Raw genomic sequence first — 20,102 nt, 5'->3', positions numbered from 1 at the left:
GTGTGTGTGCATGCTCAAAATCCCGAGAGAATGGAGGAGAAGGGATTGCGGCGTGACTATCCCCCCGGGGGGTGATTTCTTGCTTTCTGTCTCTCTGCCCTTCTCTGTCTTTCTGGCGAGCACACACACCCTATAGCGAAAACCACTCCAAAAAAAAGAACTGTGGAGTATGAGCAAAATTTTTTTTTTTTTTGGAAAGGTTTTCGCTATAGGGCTCATGCACTCGCCAGACAGACAGAGAGAGACATAGAGACAGAAAGCGAGAAATCACCCTCCAGAGAGATGGTCACGCCGCAATCCCTTCTCCTCCATTCTCCTCTCAGGATCTTGGGCATGCACGCACAGGTGCCCGGCGACCTGGCGTGAGTTTTAAGCCACCGGGTCTGGGACGCGAACCGCGGTTGACTACGTGGGAGTCCAGCGACATAGCCATTACGCTAACTGCTGGTTCCCAGCAAAATTTTTTTTGATGGGGCCAGCAGGTGGCGTGGTGGTTAAGGTGCTGGACACTCCCACATGGCTGACCATGGTTCAAGTCCTGGACCTGGTGGTTTGCTCTCTCTCACTCTCTCCCCCCCCTTCCCTCTCTGTCCCTCCCTCCCAACTTCTGATCAAATAAAAAAAAATTAATGAATAAAGAAAATTAAATTTAAAAAAATTTTGATATGTAAATGTGGAAAAATGTAAAAATAAAGAAAGAAAAAAGAAAACAAAAGTCATAAAAAGTGTAACATAGAAGAATTTAAAAAGAAATTATTAAAAATAAATAAATAAAAATGAGGCCAGCCAATGACAATGTAGCTGAGTGACAAGATCCTGCGTGGCCAACCGTGCAGTTTGAGCTGGCAGCCGGAGAACATGCTGGGCATGTGCGCGTTCGTGTCCCAAATCCCAAGAGGAGACTGCAGAGGGGAGTGCAGCAGGGGGTGATTTCCCCTTTCCCTCTCTTTCTCTCTTCAGCAAACACACATGCCCCACAGCAAAACGGAAAAAGAAATTAAAGGCCAGCCCTATGTATAGCAAACTTAAACAAAATAGACAAGAGAAAGTTCCTCTTTAACGAGGTGCACGCTCTCACTTCCTTTGGAAAATTTCTTTTCCTTTGATTTTGTTTTTAGAGTGTTTCTGTCATTTTCTTACACTTTATATTTTCCCTTTTTAAATATTATTGGTGTTTTCATGAGTCCATTTTAAGTTCCCCGTGATCAGATTAATCGTTTCCATATTTCTAGTCTTTACTTTTTTTTTTTTTTGAGAGTTTTTTGCTATAGGGTGCGTGTGCTCCTCAGAGAGAGACAGACAGAGAGACAGAAAGCGAGAAATCACCCCCGGGGGGATGGCCACACCGCAATCCCTTCTCCTCCATTCTCCTCCCGGGATCTTGGGCACGCACGCACACACGCACCCAATGTGAGTTTAAGCCACCGGGTCCAGGACTTGAACTACAGTCGACGACATGGGAGTTCAGCGACATAGCCATTACACTAACTGCTGGTCCCTAGTCTCTGCTTTTGAAGTGCTCGTGCACCCTGATCTCTGACAAGTACACAGTACTCTGGTGAACGTACCACCCTCACTACCCCCGAAAGTGTGCCAGGTCTAGCTAATGGAGTTGGCTAGGGCAAGTTCTGGAAGAACAACGCAGAGTAAGCTTCGCTGAGCTTCAGACAACGCCAACGGACCCAGCAGCAGCAACACTGCAGCAACGCTGCACCTCTCACAGCTGCACACCATCTACCACGAGCCTACGTCCCCACTTGTGCGGTAAACACATAACGAGATGGGAGAAACAGGCGGACACTTCCTGCCCACCACACTCGCCACGCATGCTCACCAGAGGCAGCAGTGTTGTCTTGGCAGCAGGCTTCATTCTCTCCTGTTTCAGGTTGAGCCTTCTGGTCCATTTCCTGCTGAGCAAGATACTCTTCTAATCTCTGTAGGCCCTCCTGGGAAGACAGATCAACAAAACAGCCCAGAAATTCCCAGTACTCAGCCCAAGGATACCTCAGCTCACGAGCTAGTTCTCTGCAAGAAACAAAGCATAAGCAACCAGTTGTGAAATCAGAAAAATACTCAAAGAGCCGACTGCACAGAAACCGGCCACTCAATGCTCCAAGTGCCAAAACAATGTGTGCAGTGCTGTTTTTACTTGGCCCTGAATCTGTAGCTGAAATGTTTTGTACGTTCTGAACTAGAGCTCCCTAAGCAAGGCCCAGCAGCTGATGTCTGGGGCTGTTAGGTGAAGGCGAGCCAGTTGCTGAGGAAGGAGACTGCTCCACACCCTCACCCATGGTCTACAGGGTGTATGCACTCGCCAGAGAGAGACAAAGGCAGAATGAGAAAGGAAAAGGGAGAGATCACTTCTTTTTTTTTTTTTTGGAGAGGTTTTTTCACTGTAGGGCGTGTGCGCTCACCAGACAGACAGAGACAGAAAGTGAGAAATCACCCCCCAGGGGGAATGGTCACGCCGCAATCCCTTCTCCTCCATTCTCCTCTCGGGATCTTGGGCACGCAGGCACACGCGCCCGGCGTGAGTTTTAAGCCACCAGGTCTGGGACGCGAACCATGGTTGACTACGTGGGAGCCCAGCGACATAGCCATTACGCTAACTGCTGGTTCCCGAGGGAGAGATCACTTCTCACCACACATTCCTTCACCTCCATTCTCTTCTTGGATTTTGGGCAAACACATGTGCACTCGTACGTGTGGTGCAACCGGTATGATCTTCAAGGCACTAGGTCCGGTGCTCAAACCGCAGAGCTGGCTATGTGGGATCTACCCACCTTAACCTCCATGCCACCTGCTGGCCCACAGGGGCACTCTGTCCTTTTCTTTTCTTTTCTTCTTTAAAGAATTATTTTTATTTAATTGTATTTATTCATTTATTTTAATTTGGCCAGAGAAGGACAGAGTGAGAGGGGGGAGAGATAAGAGAGAGAAAGTAAGAAGGCAAGCCGCCAGGTCCAGGACTTGAACCGTGGTCGGCCATGTAGGAGTCCAGCGCCCTTAACCATCATGCCACCTGCTGGCCCCAACACACTTTCATTTTCATTGAACAACTATGAAATTGAAAGGACTCTATCCTAGTTTAGGCCAGTCACATAAATATTTAGAGGTCCTTTGCAAATTTAAGTTATAACCTGAAGCTGGGCACGTGTTTTGAGAAAAGCTTCCAAACACCACCACGAGATGTTCATCACCGTTTACCTCTGTGACTGTGGATTTTTCTTCTCCTTAGAGGATTTTCTCCTAGAGCATGTGTGAGCATGTGAGACAGTGACAGGGAAAGTGAGAAATCAACCCCCCCATGGAGATGGCCACGCCACAATTCCTTCTCCATTTCCCCCCCTGGATCTTGGGCATGTACATCTAAGTGGCTGGTGTGAGTTTCAAGCCCCCAGGTCCAGGACTCAAACCACAGTCACCCATGTGGGAGTCCAGCAACGTAACCACTACACCATCTGCTGGCCCCTGTGGACTTTTCTTTTTACAGCAATTTCTAGCCACATCTGCCTGTGTTTTAAACAGAGGAAGTGTAGGGACCAGCAGTTAGCGTAATGGCTATGTTGCTGGACTCCCACGTAGTCGACTGTGGTTCGAGTCCCGGACCCAGTGGCTTAAACTTACGCCGGGCACGTGTGCGTGCATGCCCAAGATCCCGAGAGGAGAATGGAGGAGAAGGGATTGCGGTGTGGCCATCCCCCCTGGGGTGGGGGGTGATTTCTCGCTTTCTGTCTCTATGTCTCTCTCTGTCTGGCAAGCACACACGCCATGTAGCAAAAACCTCTCCAAAAAAAAAAAAAAGAAAAACAGAGGAAGTGTATTCAATTTGCCTTTTTGTTTTGTATGAACACCCATTCATACAGAATTATTAAGATCCCTTGCGGAGGACAGCAGGTGGCATGGCAGTTAAATCACTGGACTCCCACATGGCTGACCACTGTTTGAGTCCTGGATCTGGCAGCTTGCTTTCTCATTTTCCTTTTCTGTCTCTTTCTGGCCAAAATAAAAATAATAATGATAATAATAAGATAAAATAATAGCAAAAATCTGCCAATGGTTTTGTTGTTAAAAAAATAAATCCTGGCACCAGCAGGTGGTGCGGTAGTTAGGGTGCTGGACACTCCCACATGGCTGACCATGGTTCGAGTCCTGAACCTGGTGGCTTGCTTTCTCACTTTCCCTCTCTCTCTCTGCATGTGTCTCTGGTCAAATTAAAGTAAATGAATAAAATTAAATAATTATAAAAAAATTTAAAAATAAATAAATCCTTTGGGACCAGCAGTTAGTGTAATGACTATGTCGCCGGACTCCCACATAGTCGACCGTAGTTCGCGTCCCGGACCCAGTGGCTTAAAACTCACGCCAGGCGCATGTGCGTGTGTGCCTAAGATCCCGCGAGGAGAATGGAGGAGAAGGGATTGTGGCGTGGCCGTCCCTCCAGGGGGTGATTTCTTGCTTTCTATCTCTGTCTCTGTCTGCCTGGTGAGTGCACATGCCCTATAGCAAAAACCTCTAAAAAAAATTTTTTTTTAATTAAAAAAAAAAAAAAATTCCTTTGAGAATACGTTGAACAATTACTCCAAGGTGTGGTAAGAGGTATTTTTTGTTTGTTTTAATAATTTCTTAGAGGAGACATATGCTTACCAGAGAGAGGGAGAGGGAAAAGGCACCCCAGTGGGATGCAGTCACAAGCAGCCCCTCCTCCATTTTCCATCTATCAGGATTTTGGTTGTGTGCGTGCACACAGTATGTCTTTCAGGCTAACTGGGCCAGGATTTGAACCACATGGTTAGCAATGTGGGATCTAGCTCCTTTAACCACCAGGCCACAAGGCCAGCTCAGGGACTATTTTAATATATATTTTTTTCATGTGTACAACATTTGCAAGGAATTAAAACTTAATAAAAAGTTTTAAAATCCCCCACTAAGCACTTCCAATAACTCTGTTTTGAAAACAGCTGTAATGAAATGTGGCTACATTGATCAGCAAACCAACCACGACCCGGGACACAGTGCCACTGCTCAGCATTTTCTATTCTGTGAGTGTGCTAGGTACCTTCCCACTCTCTCAAAGCCTCTTTCTGGGTCCGATTTCCTGACGTGGTGAAAGAAGCCTGCTTTCTCTCGAGGCGGGGTTTTCCAGAGTTTACGAAAATCTTCTGCCTATGAAGAAAACACAAACGATACCATGCAGGAAGTCCAGGGACCACCAGCACGGCAGAATCTGGCGGGCCCCCAGTGCCCTCTCCTCCCCTTGTTTGCAGCAGCCTGGGTTGGGTCCTGCCCATCCCTGCCGTCTTCCAGCTGAGAGCCGCTGCACTCTGACCTCAGCAAGGATAGGGCTGTCATCTTTTGGGTGGCTCATCTGGCTAAGAGGGCCAGATCTGGACCAGACCTGAGCATGAGACCTCACCTAGGCCGACGGGCGCTACGAGTCCCCAGAGCACCGCCCCCACTCTCCCCGTCACCCAAGGAGAGGGTACACATGTACCTGAGGTGCTCTCAGAGGGCTCCATGCTTCTGGAGCCCATCTTTTCCTAACTGAGTTCATCTCATTTGGGAGACAATTTTATAGTAGTCAATAACTGTTCTGGAAGTTGTTTTTTTTTTTTTTTTTTTTTTTTAAGATTATTTGCCATAGGGCATTTGTGTTTGCTGGAGATTAGAGACAGGGAAAGTGAGAAATCACCACCCGGGGGGATGGCCACACCACAACCCTTTCTCCTCCAGTCTCCTCTAAGGATTTTGGGCACACAAGTCCAGCATAATTTTTCAAGATGCTGGGTCCAGGACTTGCACTGCAGTTAGCATGTGGAAATCCAGTGCCTTAAGCACCACACCCTATTGGCCATGTTTAGGAAGTTTGTTTTGAGAGGTTTTTGCTATAGGGCGCGTGCGCTCGCCAGACAGACAGAGAGAGACAGAGAGACAGAAAGCGAGAAATCACCCCCCAGGGGAGATGGTCACACCGCAATCCCTTCTCCATTCTCCTCTCGGGATCTTGGGCATGCACGCACATGAGCCCGGCGTGAGTTTTAAGCCACCGGGTCCGGGACACAAACCGCGGTCGACTACGTGGGAGTCCAGTGACATAGCCATTACGCTAACTGCCAGCCATGTTTAGGAAGTTTTAACATGAGATTACATGTATGAAATGACCATCAACTGTAAATTCTACATAGAAGTGTGCATAACTGGGGCCAGCAGGTGGCATGGTGGTTGAGGTGTTGGACTCCCACAGGGCTGACCATGGTTCGAGTCCTGGACCTGGCGGCTTGTTTTCTCACTTTCTCTCTCTGTCTCTCTGTGATAAACTCATGTGAAAGAATAATGACGACGATAAATAAAATAATTTTAAAATTGTGCATAACCTGTGACCTAGCAACCCACCATGAGCGTGATTATCAGCATCATGGCGTGAGCAGAGCCCACAGGGGCCAAGGCTGGGCATGCATGCAGGGCCTCAGGGAAAGGAGCTATGGGCACTTGAGGAGTAGGCAGGAGCTGCAGCCTACGCGGATGGGCAAGGCGCTACAAGAAGGGCTATCAGCTGGGATAGGGAGGGCAGGGGTGACAGCCAGGGGAGGGCCATCCCCAGGCCAACCCGCCCAGGCCAACCCAGCTGTGCTGAGCAGGGCTCCCCAGCACCTCACCCTGAAGCCTCGTTGCCAGCTCTCTGGTCTGTGGAAACCGGGCACGGAGCAGCAAGCAGGGGCGCCTACACTGCAGTGGAAGTGGGGGAGGGCCAGGAGTGGCTCCAGGCTCCCACAGCAGCTCACCTTGGAGGGACTCAGGGGCCCAGCAAAGGCTCTCAGGGTCAGCATGGGGTCTCTCGGGCCACCTCCATGGCAGATGGTGGGTGAGGCTTCAGCTGTCTGGTCTGAGGACCACAGTTCCCCGATGACAGGAGAACTGTCCTCTGCTCTCAGAAGTGGCACGTAATAGTGACCTGAGGAAGGGGAGGCATCATCACATGTCCTGTTGTCCAGTGTGCAGGGTTCTGGGTCAACACCGTGGGACTTGTGAGACACTCGAGCCTGGCCACTGCAAATGAGAGGGCCCCAGCCAACTGCAGGCCAGGCATGGTGTCTGCACCAGAACCCACTCAACTTCTACGCCTTGCTTAGAGAAGGGAGAGATGGAAGGGAAAGGAAGGGGAGAGCCGCAGATGCCTGCCCACACCTGCAGTGGGTCAGAGGGAACAGGCCGACATGCATGTTGGAAACAACTTCCACAATGTCCTTTCTGCTTCTCTGTCCTCTCCTACTGACTTAGCTGTGTCACAGAACACACATCTCTACACGGATCTGGAATCACGTGGCACTAACATGAAGTAAGGCAAACACAAAGGAGCGTCGAGTTCCTGCAGGATACGGCGTGTGGTCACGCGCCATCCCTTCCTGCCTTCGGCATGGCCGAGCCCAGTGGAGAGGCCTCTGGGAGCACTGGGAGCAGGTGCCAGGGCCTGGGGTTTTCTCTCAATGCCTGTAACAACTGCTTTTCACAGTTGTTGTCTTCTTATATTTTATAGGTAACTGCAGGCTTTTTCCTCCATTCACGCATGGTATGTGAAAATACTGGTGTCTTCTGACATCACAAAACTCACCTCTAACATAATCACCCACGAAGCACCGATGCCTGCTTTCTAGATATAGTGTCTTTTTTGTTTCCATAGAGAGCATGCACTTGCTGGAGACACAGAGAGATAGTGAGAGGGAAAGTGAGAAATCACCACCTGGGGGGTGGCCACACGGCAGTCCTTTCCCTTCTACCCTCCTGGGATTTTGGGCATGCACACACCCATGCCTGGTGTGGTTTTCAAACTGCTGGGTCTGACCCTTGGACTGCAGTCAGCCACGTGGGAGCTGATAACCGCACGTCACCAACCAGCTCCATAGAGCATGTCTTACGGTGCAGCCTGCAGCTCCAGGTGTCTTGACACTGCTGCTACCACCCTGGGACCTACCTCCTGTGTGTGCTCCTGTGCATGTGGCAGACTGGGTGGGGGAGCTAGAAGGCTCCTGTGCACCAGGAAAAGACCCAGAGACAACTTGCAGGCGGACGGCGATGGCCATGCGACAGTGAGGCTGTGTGAGTCAGCGGCATCTGCTTAGCTGTGGCCAACGGGTTAACAGGAATGGATTCCAAAGGAGAGGGAGACGGCACACAGAGGAGGGTCAGAGAGCTTTGTGTGTCCGCTGCCCCTCATTCAGCCCACAGGACAAGCTGACTTCCAATCAAGGTGGCTAAGGAAAGGCTCTTCCAGTAACTTGAACCTCAGGGAGAACAGAGAGAAGGGGGCAGCCCCTCCTGAAACCAGCACCTTCACAGGCCTGAGGTTCACAGCACAAGGCAGATGCCAGCACTGGGAGATCCCAGCCAGCAGAAGGAGGCCTCACGGAGGGAGACCTGCCTTGAGCTCAGCAGGGAGGCTCCAGAGAGAGTCTTTCAGGAGGGCTAAGGGAGGAGCCAAGAGGGGCAGGAGGCGGTGAGGCAAGTCCTGATACACAGAGCTTTGGAATGAAAGAGCTGACAGGGAGATGCTTTCCCTTTCTGACACAAACAGCAGCCTCATCAACCAACCAGCCAGGAGCCCTGGGCACTGCCCTCCTGGTGCTCTTCTTTACAGCTCCAAGGCTCTACCTGCAGGGTACAGGCATGAGGACTCACACTGGAAGGGTCCCTCAGTGACCAGCAGGCAGCATGGTGTTTAGGGCACGGGACTCCCACATTGTCAACCGTGGTTCGAGTCCCTCTCTCTTTCTCTTTGGTGAGTGCATGTGCCCTATACCAAATTAAAAACAATTAAAAAGAGTCCCTCAGAACTCGCAGAGTGAGGCCAGAGTCAGATGGACATGACCGTAAAAGAGGGTCAAAGAACAGGGATGGCCTGTGGCGCGGCGCTCAAAGTGGCCAATAGCGCCGTCCACGTCTGGACCTAGGGCTTGGACACGTGCTGTGTGGATGTGCATGAGCTCAAGGTCCCGAGAGGAAGATGGAGAAAGGGGCTGCGACGTGGCCATCACGCTGGGAGGCACTTGCTCACTTTGTCTTTCTCTCTCTTGTTCTGTCTTTTGTGAGTGCATGCACCTTATAGCAAATTAAAAAAACAATTTGTTAAAAAGTCAGAGAACAGGCGTAAGACTTCGAGGAAAGGATTATGAAAACAGGAGGGAAGCCTAATGGTAGATCCAGGAAAGAAAAGAATAACTGTGAGAGGAGGCTTCTGAGCAGAGCCTGGGTGCCACATTTCTGAGGATTGAAGGAAGGAGGCGAGCCTCTGCTTCCTGGCCCCGAACCCCCCAGGCCAACCCGCCCAGGCCAACCCAGCTGTGCTGAGCAGGGCTCCCCAGCACCTCACCCTGAAGCCTCGTTGCCAGCTCTCTGGTCTGTGGAAACCGGGCACGGAGCAGCAAGCAGGGGCGCCTACACTGCAGTGGAAGTGGGGGAGGGCCAGGAGTGGCTCCAGGCTCCCACAGCAGCTCACCTTGGAGGGACTCAGGGGCCCAGCAAAGGCTCTCAGGGTCAGCATGGGGTCTCTCGGGCCACCTCCATGGCAGATGGTGGGTGAGGCTTCAGCTGTCTGGTCTGAGGACCACAGTTCCCCGATGACAGGAGAACTGTCCTCTGCTCTCAGAAGTGGCACGTAATAGTGACCTGAGGAAGGGGAGGCATCATCACATGTCCTGTTGTCCAGTGTGCAGGGTTCTGGGTCAACACCGTGGGACTTGTGAGACACTCGAGCCTGGCCACTGCAAATGAGAGGGCCCCAGCCAACTGCAGGCCAGGCATGGTGTCTGCACCAGAACCCACTCAACTTCTACGCCTTGCTTAGAGAAGGGAGAGATGGAAGGGAAAGGAAGGGGAGAGCCGCAGATGCCTGCCCACACCTGCAGTGGGTCAGAGGGAACAGGCCGACATGCATGTTGGAAACAACTTCCACAATGTCCTTTCTGCTTCTCTGTCCTCTCCTACTGACTTAGCTGTGTCACAGAACACACATCTCTACACGGATCTGGAATCACGTGGCACTAACATGAAGTAAGGCAAACACAAAGGAGCGTCGAGTTCCTGCAGGATACGGCGTGTGGTCACGCGCCATCCCTTCCTGCCTTCGGCATGGCCGAGCCCAGTGGAGAGGCCTCTGGGAGCACTGGGAGCAGGTGCCAGGGCCTGGGGTTTTCTCTCAATGCCTGTAACAACTGCTTTTCACAGTTGTTGTCTTCTTATATTTTATAGGTAACTGCAGGCTTTTTCCTCCATTCACGCATGGTATGTGAAAATACTGGTGTCTTCTGACATCACAAAACTCACCTCTAACATAATCACCCACGAAGCACCGATGCCTGCTTTCTAGATATAGTGTCTTTTTTGTTTCCATAGAGAGCATGCACTTGCTGGAGACACAGAGAGATAGTGAGAGGGAAAGTGAGAAATCACCACCTGGGGGGTGGCCACACGGCAGTCCTTTCCCTTCTACCCTCCTGGGATTTTGGGCATGCACACACCCATGCCTGGTGTGGTTTTCAAACTGCTGGGTCTGACCCTTGGACTGCAGTCAGCCACGTGGGAGCTGATAACCGCACGTCACCAACCAGCTCCATAGAGCATGTCTTACGGTGCAGCCTGCAGCTCCAGGTGTCTTGACACTGCTGCTACCACCCTGGGACCTACCTCCTGTGTGTGCTCCTGTGCATGTGGCAGACTGGGTGGGGGAGCTAGAAGGCTCCTGTGCACCAGGAAAAGACCCAGAGACAACTTGCAGGCGGACGGCGATGGCCATGCGACAGTGAGGCTGTGTGAGTCAGCGGCATCTGCTTAGCTGTGGCCAACGGGTTAACAGGAATGGATTCCAAAGGAGAGGGAGACGGCACACAGAGGAGGGTCAGAGAGCTTTGTGTGTCCGCTGCCCCTCATTCAGCCCACAGGACAAGCTGACTTCCAATCAAGGTGGCTAAGGAAAGGCTCTTCCAGTAACTTGAACCTCAGGGAGAACAGAGAGAAGGGGGCAGCCCCTCCTGAAACCAGCACCTTCACAGGCCTGAGGTTCACAGCACAAGGCAGATGCCAGCACTGGGAGATCCCAGCCAGCAGAAGGAGGCCTCACGGAGGGAGACCTGCCTTGAGCTCAGCAGGGAGGCTCCAGAGAGAGTCTTTCAGGAGGGCTAAGGGAGGAGCCAAGAGGGGCAGGAGGCGGTGAGGCAAGTCCTGATACACAGAGCTTTGGAATGAAAGAGCTGACAGGGAGATGCTTTCCCTTTCTGACACAAACAGCAGCCTCATCAACCAACCAGCCAGGAGCCCTGGGCACTGCCCTCCTGGTGCTCTTCTTTACAGCTCCAAGGCTCTACCTGCAGGGTACAGGCATGAGGACTCACACTGGAAGGGTCCCTCAGTGACCAGCAGGCAGCATGGTGTTTAGGGCACGGGACTCCCACATTGTCAACCGTGGTTCGAGTCCCTCTCTCTTTCTCTTTGGTGAGTGCATGTGCCCTATACCAAATTAAAAACAATTAAAAAGAGTCCCTCAGAACTCGCAGAGTGAGGCCAGAGTCAGATGGACATGACCGTAAAAGAGGGTCAAAGAACAGGGATGGCCTGTGGCGCGGCGCTCAAAGTGGCCAATAGCGCCGTCCACGTCTGGACCTAGGGCTTGGACACGTGCTGTGTGGATGTGCATGAGCTCAAGGTCCCGAGAGGAAGATGGAGAAAGGGGCTGCGACGTGGCCATCACGCTGGGAGGCACTTGCTCACTTTGTCTTTCTCTCTCTTGTTCTGTCTTTTGTGAGTGCATGCACCTTATAGCAAATTAAAAAAACAATTTGTTAAAAAGTCAGAGAACAGGCGTAAGACTTCGAGGAAAGGATTATGAAAACAGGAGGGAAGCCTAATGGTAGATCCAGGAAAGAAAAGAATAACTGTGAGAGGAGGCTTCTGAGCAGAGCCTGGGTGCCACATTTCTGAGGATTGAAGGAAGGAGGCGAGCCTCTGCTTCCTGGCCCAGAACCCGGGACCCAGGATGCCCGCTCCAGCACTGCGCCCCAGCTTACCCTGTAAATGCTCTCGGATCCGCTCTCTCAGCTCGACAGGCTTATTCTTGCTTCTCTCACAGATTACCTATTAAAAAAGAGACATAAATGAATACTCTAAATTTGATTCTACCACAACATATCCTTATCTTTATAAAAATATCATTATTTATTTATTTAAATGTTTGCTATAGAATGCCATGCACTCACCAGAGCAGAGAGCAAGAACTCACCCCTGGGGGGGATGGCCATGCTGAAATCCCTTCTCTTCCATTGTCCTCTTGGGATTCTGGGCACATACTTACAGGTACCCTGAGTGTCTTTCAAGCTGTGAGGTCTAGGACTCAAACCCCACATGTGGGATGCAGCTTCCTTAACCACCATGCCATTGGCTGGCTCTTAAATTATTTTATAAAATCAAGTTTAAAGTTGGCAAAACAGAATGGTATTCCAGAGCTCCAGATTTCACAAAGATCACTCTGAAATCCGAGATGTTTCTGGGGACTTCAGGGCACAGGGCAGTGGGGCTCACTCGGGGCTCTGTGGCACTGCACATCCCTCTTCGTGCTGCTCTGGTCTGTGCGCTGTCCACGGGAAGAGGGGGCACCCAGGTGCACTGCTCACCAGGAGCGGGGCTTGTGCAGTGCTTGGGACTCCTGGCCACAGGAGTCTCCCTGCCTGGGACCCTATTCTCTGACCATACGTTTCTTTTGTGGATGTTCACCTGGGTCGAGGTAGAGCTTTTATTTCCTGTTTTTTCATTTCTTTCTTCTTTTTTTAGAAGTTTTTGCCACAGGGCATGTGCGTTAGCTAGAGACAGACAGATCCAGTGAGAGGGAAAGTGATAAATCACCCTCTGGTGGAGACAGCCACACTGCAATCCTTTCTCTTCCATTCGCTTCCTGGGATCTTGGGCACACACTCACACATGCCTGGTGTGGTTCTACAAGCCACCATGTCTGGGACTCAAACTGCAGTCGGTCATTTGGGAGTCCAGCGATATAACCGCTATGCCATCTGCTGGCCCCAATCTTGCTGTTTAAAATTAATTAATTAATTAATTTAAATTTGACCAGAGAGGGACAGAGCACGCGTGCACACACAAGTGAGAGAGAAAGAGAGTGAGAAATCAAGCCAGCAGGTTCAGGACTTGAACCGTGGTCGGCTATGTGGGAGTCCGACATCCTTAACCACCACGCCACCTGCCGGCCCCGCCAAGCTTTTATTTAGTGTGGAACACAAATGTTCCATTTTAAAAATGAATTGATTAATTAATTAATTTCAGAAGCTTTCTTTGAATTAATTTACGTTCGTTCCCTAAGCATCGTCACAGCATACAAAATGTGATTTCCAATCCAGAATATCCTGCATAGTGGCTTAATCGTACATGTTATCGTCAATAATGTTCCATTTCTAGTTACATACATGTGTGTGTGTGTGTATCCATATGTTCCATTTCTAGTTACATACATGTGTGTGTGTGTATATCCATATGTTCCATTTTTACAAACTACTGGGTTATAGTTCTCAGCTCTTGGAGGACAGTAGCAATACTTTTGTAGGCCAGCAGGTGGCACAGAGGTTAAGGCAGCTGGATCCCACATGGGCTACTACCCTGTTTAAGTCCCAGACCAGGTGGCTTAAAAACCATGCCAGGTTTGTGTGTAAGTGCCCAAAATCCTGAAAGGAGAATGGAGAAGGGATTGTGTGGTTGCCATGTCCACTGGGCAGGTGATCTCTTACTTTTTCTGTCTCTCTGTGAGCATATGCTCCCTAGAGTAAAACTAAAAAGTAAAAGCGTGGCCAAGCCCTGTAATGCAGTGATTCAGTGGACTGTGTAAAGAGTCAACCCCACACGGCTGACTGTGGTACACACTCCAGCCTGAGCAGCCTGAAAAGCACACCAGGCGCATCTGTGTGCACGCCCAAGTCCTGATGGGATACAGAACCAGAGGCCAAGGACTGTGGCATCACCGACCCCCTCCCCATTGGGAATGTGATCTTTCTCTCTCTCTGGCAAGCACACATAACCCTCTGGCAATCAATCAATCAATCAATTTTTTCCAGAAACAACAGAAAACCAACACTCTACATAAAAGAATCACAAAATTATCATCCTGTGGAACAAACTAAAATTATAAACACAAGTTAGTTCACTTTTAATCATAAGTCACATGAAGAAGTCAAATGCTTTAAAAATATGAGTTTGGGACCATCAGGTGACATGGTGGTTAAGGCACTGGATTCTCACATGGCCAACCATGGTTTGAATCCCAGACCTGGTAGCTTTAAAGTCATGCTGGGCATGTGTGCATGCATGCTCAAAATCCCAAGAGGAGAATGGTCCCAGGAAAGGGGTTGCAACATGGCCATCCCCATGGAGGGTGATCTCTCACTCTCCTTTCTCTGTCTCTCTCTGGCAAGCACACATGCCCTTTGGCGAAAACCTAAAGAAACAGGTCATGAGTTTTACCAAACAGCATTTATAATGACAAATCTGCACACAGTCAGGTCACATTATATGCAAAATAATGGTAACTTCTCAGTTGTAGAATTTTCTGGTGAATTTTATTTTATGTGTATTCTAAACTTTCTACAGAAAACCAGCATTATTCATCAAACCAGTCATTCGATCCTAATAAGGTCCAGTTTCATTTTCCACCTCGCACAGACAGAATGCACCTCTGCCCTAAGATGCACAGGTATCTTGCTCAAATGTCAAGGATTATGGCAAGGCCTGCCTCGCGGGCTTGTGTGGATCCAGTAAGACACACGAGGGGCTTGGCACAGTGCCTGGTGCCCCTGGAGCTGAACACATGACAGGTGCTTTCAGCATCGTTATCCTCATCACCACCACCACACCTCCACCACCAGCATGATCATCACCACCTCCACCACTACTTTCACCTCCATGGCATCATCACCACAACCTTCACCTCCACCACCACTCTCACCTCCATGGCATCACCACTCTCACCTCCATGGCATCACCACTCTCACCTCCATGGCATCACCTCTCTCACCTCCACCACAATCACCACCACCACTCTCACCTCCATGGCATCACCACCACCACCTTTCTCACCTCCACCACCATCACCACTCTCACCTCCACTACCATCACCACTCTCACCTGCATGGCATCACCACCACCACTTCCATCCTCTGACCTTCACGCTTGAGGCATTCAGAGAGGGAATCTGATACAAGACACTAGCTATTCAGAACGACTGAGCACAGTCTAAGAAAGTAAAACCAGCAGACAGGTTCAGCTGGGTTGCTCCCGGTACTGCCGGTGCACCACCTTCCTTGTGCTCTGACTCTGCAGCCTGGATGCCAAGGTGAGCCCAGACGCAAGCTCACGCCCGGCTCCTGTGATTTCATTGAGTTGGTTTACATAATTCCACCTCCAACAACGGACAGCAGCTGCACTTAGCAGGGACTTACATCTTCAGGTGTCTTATCATATTTATTCTTCGGATTTTTCACAATCAAAGGGTGTGAAGAAAGTACGTTGACCACATCAGCATTCCCAAACTTACAAGCAAAATGCAACGGTGTGTCGTAGCCCTGGAAAAGGTGCAGTGGGAGCACAGTTATCTCTGCGTCTGTGTCCTGCACAGCTGCTGACGTGAAGACAGGCGTTAAAAAGACTTGTAGGGGCCAGCAGATGGCGTGGCGGTTAAAGGCTCTGGATCCCACTAGGTCAATCACAGTTAAGTCCTAGACCTGGTATTTTGCTTTCTCTCTCATCAAAATGAAAGTAAGTAGGTAAATTAAATTAAATTAATAATTCTGTTTTTTAAAAGAATTATTTTATTTAACTTTATTTCTTTATTTTGACCAGAGAGGGACAGAGTGAGAGTGAGATGGGGGAGGAGTGAGAACACAAGCCCACAGGCCCAGAATTCAAATGACGGTTGGTCACGTGGGAGGGAGTCCAGCACCCATAACCACCACACCACCTGCTAGTCCCCATATTTAAAAAAAATTCTTTATTTAAATTTATTTATTTATTTTAATTTGACTAGAGAGGGACAGAGAAAGAGAGAGAGAAAGCAAGCCGCCAGTTCCGGGACTCGAACCATAATCAGCCATGTGGGAGTCCAGTGCCCTTAATCACTACATCACCTGCTGGCTAACCCTAACCCTAACCCTAACCCTCATAATTTTGTATCTTTTTTTTTGGAGAGATTTTCACTGTAGGGCGCGTGCGCTCGCCAGACAGACAGAGAGACAGAGACAGAAAGCGAGAAATCACCCCCCAGGGGGGATGGTCACGCCGCAATCCCTTCTCCTCCATTCTCCTCTCGGGATCTTGGGCACGCATGCACACGCGCCCGGCGTGAGTTTTAAGCCACCGGGTCCGGGACACGAACTGCGGTCGACTACGTGGGAGTCCAGCGACATAGCCATTACGCTAACTGCTGGTTCCCATAATTTTGTATCTTAAGATACCACACTAGAGGGGCTCGCAGGTGGCATGGTAGCTGAGGTGCTCGACTCCCACATGGCCCGTCGAGGTTCAAGTCCTGGGCCTGGAGGCTTACTTTCTCACTTTCCTTTGTCTCTCTGATATGTGCACATGCGCTATAGCAAATTGAAAAAAAATAAATAAATAAAATCAACTAATTCTCTTTAAAAATATGTTAAAGGGTATGTGTATGGGCACGTACATGTGAGTGAGATGGAGAGAGGGAAGTTTTCCCCCATGGGGCAGGGTCACACCGCAATCCCTTCTCCTCCACTTCTCTCTCCTTTTGCGATTTTGGAAATGCACATTCAAGTGCCCAGCGTGTTCTGCCTTTTTTTTTTTCCCCAAGTCACTGGGTCCAGGACTCGAACTACATAGTACGCTTCAAAAACAAAAAGATCATTAACAATGTCACTTTATGTATTTTTAAAATTTTGTTATGGAGGCCGGCGGGTGGCATGGTGGTTAAGGGAGCTGAACTCCCACATAGCCGACCGTGGTTCAAGTCCTAGATCTGGTGACTTGCTTTCTCACTCTCTCTCTCTCTCTCTCTCTCTTTCTGTTCCTCTCTTTTCAAAGTAAAATAAATAAAGTTAAATAAAAATAATTCTTACAAAGAAAACTTGCTGTAGGGCATATGCACTTGTTGGAGAGAGACAGGGGTGGTGGGAGGGTCAGAATGGACACCCCAGGGGCTGGCCACATACCCCTTCTTTGTCCTCCCCTTGGGTTACGGGCATGCAGCACATGCCCAGCATACTGCTCACGCCACTGGGTCTGCACTTCAGATCACGTAGTGGCCAAGTGGGAGCCAGCGGCCTGGACCAACACACTACTGATCCAACACGGCTTTTACAGCAGAACGGGGCCACAACACAGACGCAGTAAACAGGAGCGCCAGTGACGTAAGGCCTGGTACAGTGTCACATAACTGACACTCAGAAAGGGAAATAAACAAATGGAGGTGACCTTCAAAAGGAAGTGAAATCCCTGAACTCTACGCAGACTCTCCAGCACCAACTCAGGTAAATGAGACCTTTCATCCCTGATTCCACCATGCCTAGTGCTCCGACTTCCCCTTCACACATCTTACTAAGGCCTAGGAGGGAGGCCTTTGCGGGCAAGTCCACCCATCCACGCTCGAGCCTGGGCAGCCAGGGGCCATGCCGCCTGCGGGGCACATGTCTGCTTTCCCCAGTCACACCTTTCCAAGCTCCTTGAGTTCAATGAACACCCTTTCCTAGTCCATGTTTCTTTTTTTTCTAAGAACTTTATTTATGTTTTTTTTTTTTTAATTTTATTTTTTTAATTTAACCAGATTGTGGGGGAGAGAGAAAGTGAGAAAGTAAGCTGCCAGGGCTGGGACTCGAACTGTGGTTAGTCACGTGGGAATGCAGCGCCCTTAACCACCATGCCGCCTGCCGGCCCCCTAGTCCATGTTCCTTGTCCACTGTTGCACACTGTAAAATGTAATAGATATGTGACGTGCAAGGGACACAAACCTTTCGGTAATTGTATGTTATCATTACTTCTACTAAAGAGAGACTGGGGACTGACAAGTGGTGTGGTGGTTAAGGTACTGGACTCCCACATGGCTGACTGCGATTCGAATCCTAGACCTGGAGGCTTGCTTTCTCACTTTCCTTTTCTCTCTCTGGTCAAATTAAAAAAAGAAAATAATAAAATTAATAGCAACAAATACAATTTAAAAAATAGGGACCAGCAGTTGGCATAATGGCAATGACTATGACTCTCATGTAGTCAACTGCAGTTTGAGTCCCGGACCCAGTGGCTTAAACTCACGCTGGGCCCGTGTGTGTGTGTGTGTGCCCAAGATGCCAAGGAGAATGGAGGAGAGAGGATTAAAGTGTAGTCATCCCCTAGGGAGGTGAGTTCTCATTTTCTCTCTCTCTCTCTCTTTCTGGCGAGTGCACATGCCCTATAGCAAAAACCTCTCCAAAAAAAAAAAAATTAAAATTAAATAGAGAGACTGAAGAAGGAACACTGACCATTTTGTCAGGAGTGTTCAGATAGAGGTCGACGATGTAGCGAATGCGCTTCTCCAACATGCCCGCGTCGTCGTCCGGGTACATCAGCCGCATGAACTCAGGGTTCTCCAGGGTCTCCAAAGCCAGCTGGCAGATAGAAGCCTGGTTCTCTTTGGCAGCGACATGCATGATGTTGTACCTGCACCCTTCCTGGGGAACGGCGGTGCTTTGAGCTTCCGTTTTGTCAATGAGCACAGCACGCACGAGGGTACTAGCAGTGCTGAGATCAGACCTACCTGTACAATGGTTGGGTTGTCCCCTGACCCAACCAGATATCGGGGATTACTCCAGACAAGGTCACAGAAGGTGTCTCCTTCCCCCTTCTCCACAGCTTTCCGCAGCTTGGCGGTGAGGTCCTGAGTCCGGGGGTTTTTATAGCTATTTGCTCGTTCTTTGTTTACCGTCTCCGATTCAGATAAACACAAGCCATCTGTCACTAGAAGACAGAGTTTAAGCACACTTAAGCTCACAAGTGTTTTCCCAACCCCTGTATGCTGGGTGAAGGGGAAAAAAAGTCTCCCACAGAGCCCGGGACCAGTGTGAGTCACAGGTAAGGAGAGAGCACTTGACTGTTCAGGACTGCTACACCGCCAGGAGCAGCTGAGCACAGCAGGAAGCTGGCTGGCTTTGTGAACGCCTCACTGGGTGAGCCTGGAAAGGCAGGGCGGATTTCAGCAGCGAGAGTGCATAGTGGCCAAGGACATGCCCCAGCAATCGTACATGATCTTCCACATAAGGAGCCCTCTGAAGGTGGGTGCTCACACGTGATTTCCACTGGCCTAACCACAACACTGAGAGTCTTAAAGTAATTCCTTCAGGGCGATTTTTAAAAACTGAAAGTAGAGAAATTGGAAAGCTATTAGAAACCATCTGGTTTCCTTTTAGGAAACACCTATACACGGTTGAGTGAGCAAGAGGAGAGGCAAATGAATGGGATTTTCTTTTTCTCTTTTGAGAGATTTTTGTTATAGGGAGCATGTGTTCACTAGAGAGACAGAAAGTGAAAAATAACCCCCTTGGCAGATGGCCATGCCACAATCCCTTCCCCTTTATTCTCTTCTCAGGATCTTGGGCACGCATGCACATGCACCTAGCATGAGTTTTAAGTCGCTGGATCTATGACTCAAACCACGGTCAACCATGTGGGAATTCAGCACCTTAACTACTGTGCCATCTGCCGGTCCGTAAGTAGGATTTTCGACTCATAGTCACAAGTCTAGAACTGGGGACACCTGGGGACTTTCAGTGGCCAGGGAAGCTGAGATGACTGTGAGCTGGGAGGAGAGGTGAGCTGCAGCTGGAGCAAAGACGAAGGCCAAGGCTTTGCCTTGTGCTGTGCGTGGCCTGCTCGGTGCCAGCCAGCTCCATTAAGCAACGGATGTGACTTCTGGCTGGAGGGCTCTGCTGGGCAGCCTGACTGGCAAATGCTATGGTCCTAGAATTCAGTGCATGCAGCTCCCAGGAAGGGAAGTACACAGGCCTCAGAGTAAACATAAGACCTCGAGTCCCACAGGCAGGAGCCACAGGGAGACGGAAGCGGGGCAACAG

At 49.9% G+C, this 20,102-nt stretch overlaps 1 protein-coding gene across 1 annotated transcript in view; it reads right to left on the bottom strand.

Moving 5' to 3' along the window:
• ANKLE2 (ankyrin repeat and LEM domain containing 2) overlaps positions 1-20,102 on the bottom strand; it is a 49,711-nt gene that overhangs the window by 7,231 nt on the left and 22,378 nt on the right. The window contains exons 7-11 of the mRNA XM_027771371.1: positions 15,480-15,602; positions 12,054-12,120; positions 9,491-9,660; positions 5,060-5,166; positions 1,835-2,025 (exon numbers count right to left, since the gene is read on the bottom strand). Of these exons, the coding sequence (XP_027627172.1) occupies positions 1,835-2,025; positions 5,060-5,166; positions 9,491-9,660; positions 12,054-12,120; positions 15,480-15,602 (658 nt within the window). The remainder of the gene's footprint in view (positions 1-1,834; positions 2,026-5,059; positions 5,167-9,490; positions 9,661-12,053; positions 12,121-15,479; positions 15,603-20,102) is intronic.

Source organism: Tupaia chinensis, unplaced genomic scaffold, assembly GCF_000334495.1.
Source record: "Tupaia chinensis unplaced genomic scaffold, TupChi_1.0 Scaffold000211_1, whole genome shotgun sequence".
In the NCBI taxonomy this organism is placed as follows: domain Eukaryota; kingdom Metazoa; phylum Chordata; class Mammalia; order Scandentia; family Tupaiidae; genus Tupaia; species Tupaia belangeri.
This window is presented reverse-complemented; position numbering and strand designations above follow the sequence as displayed.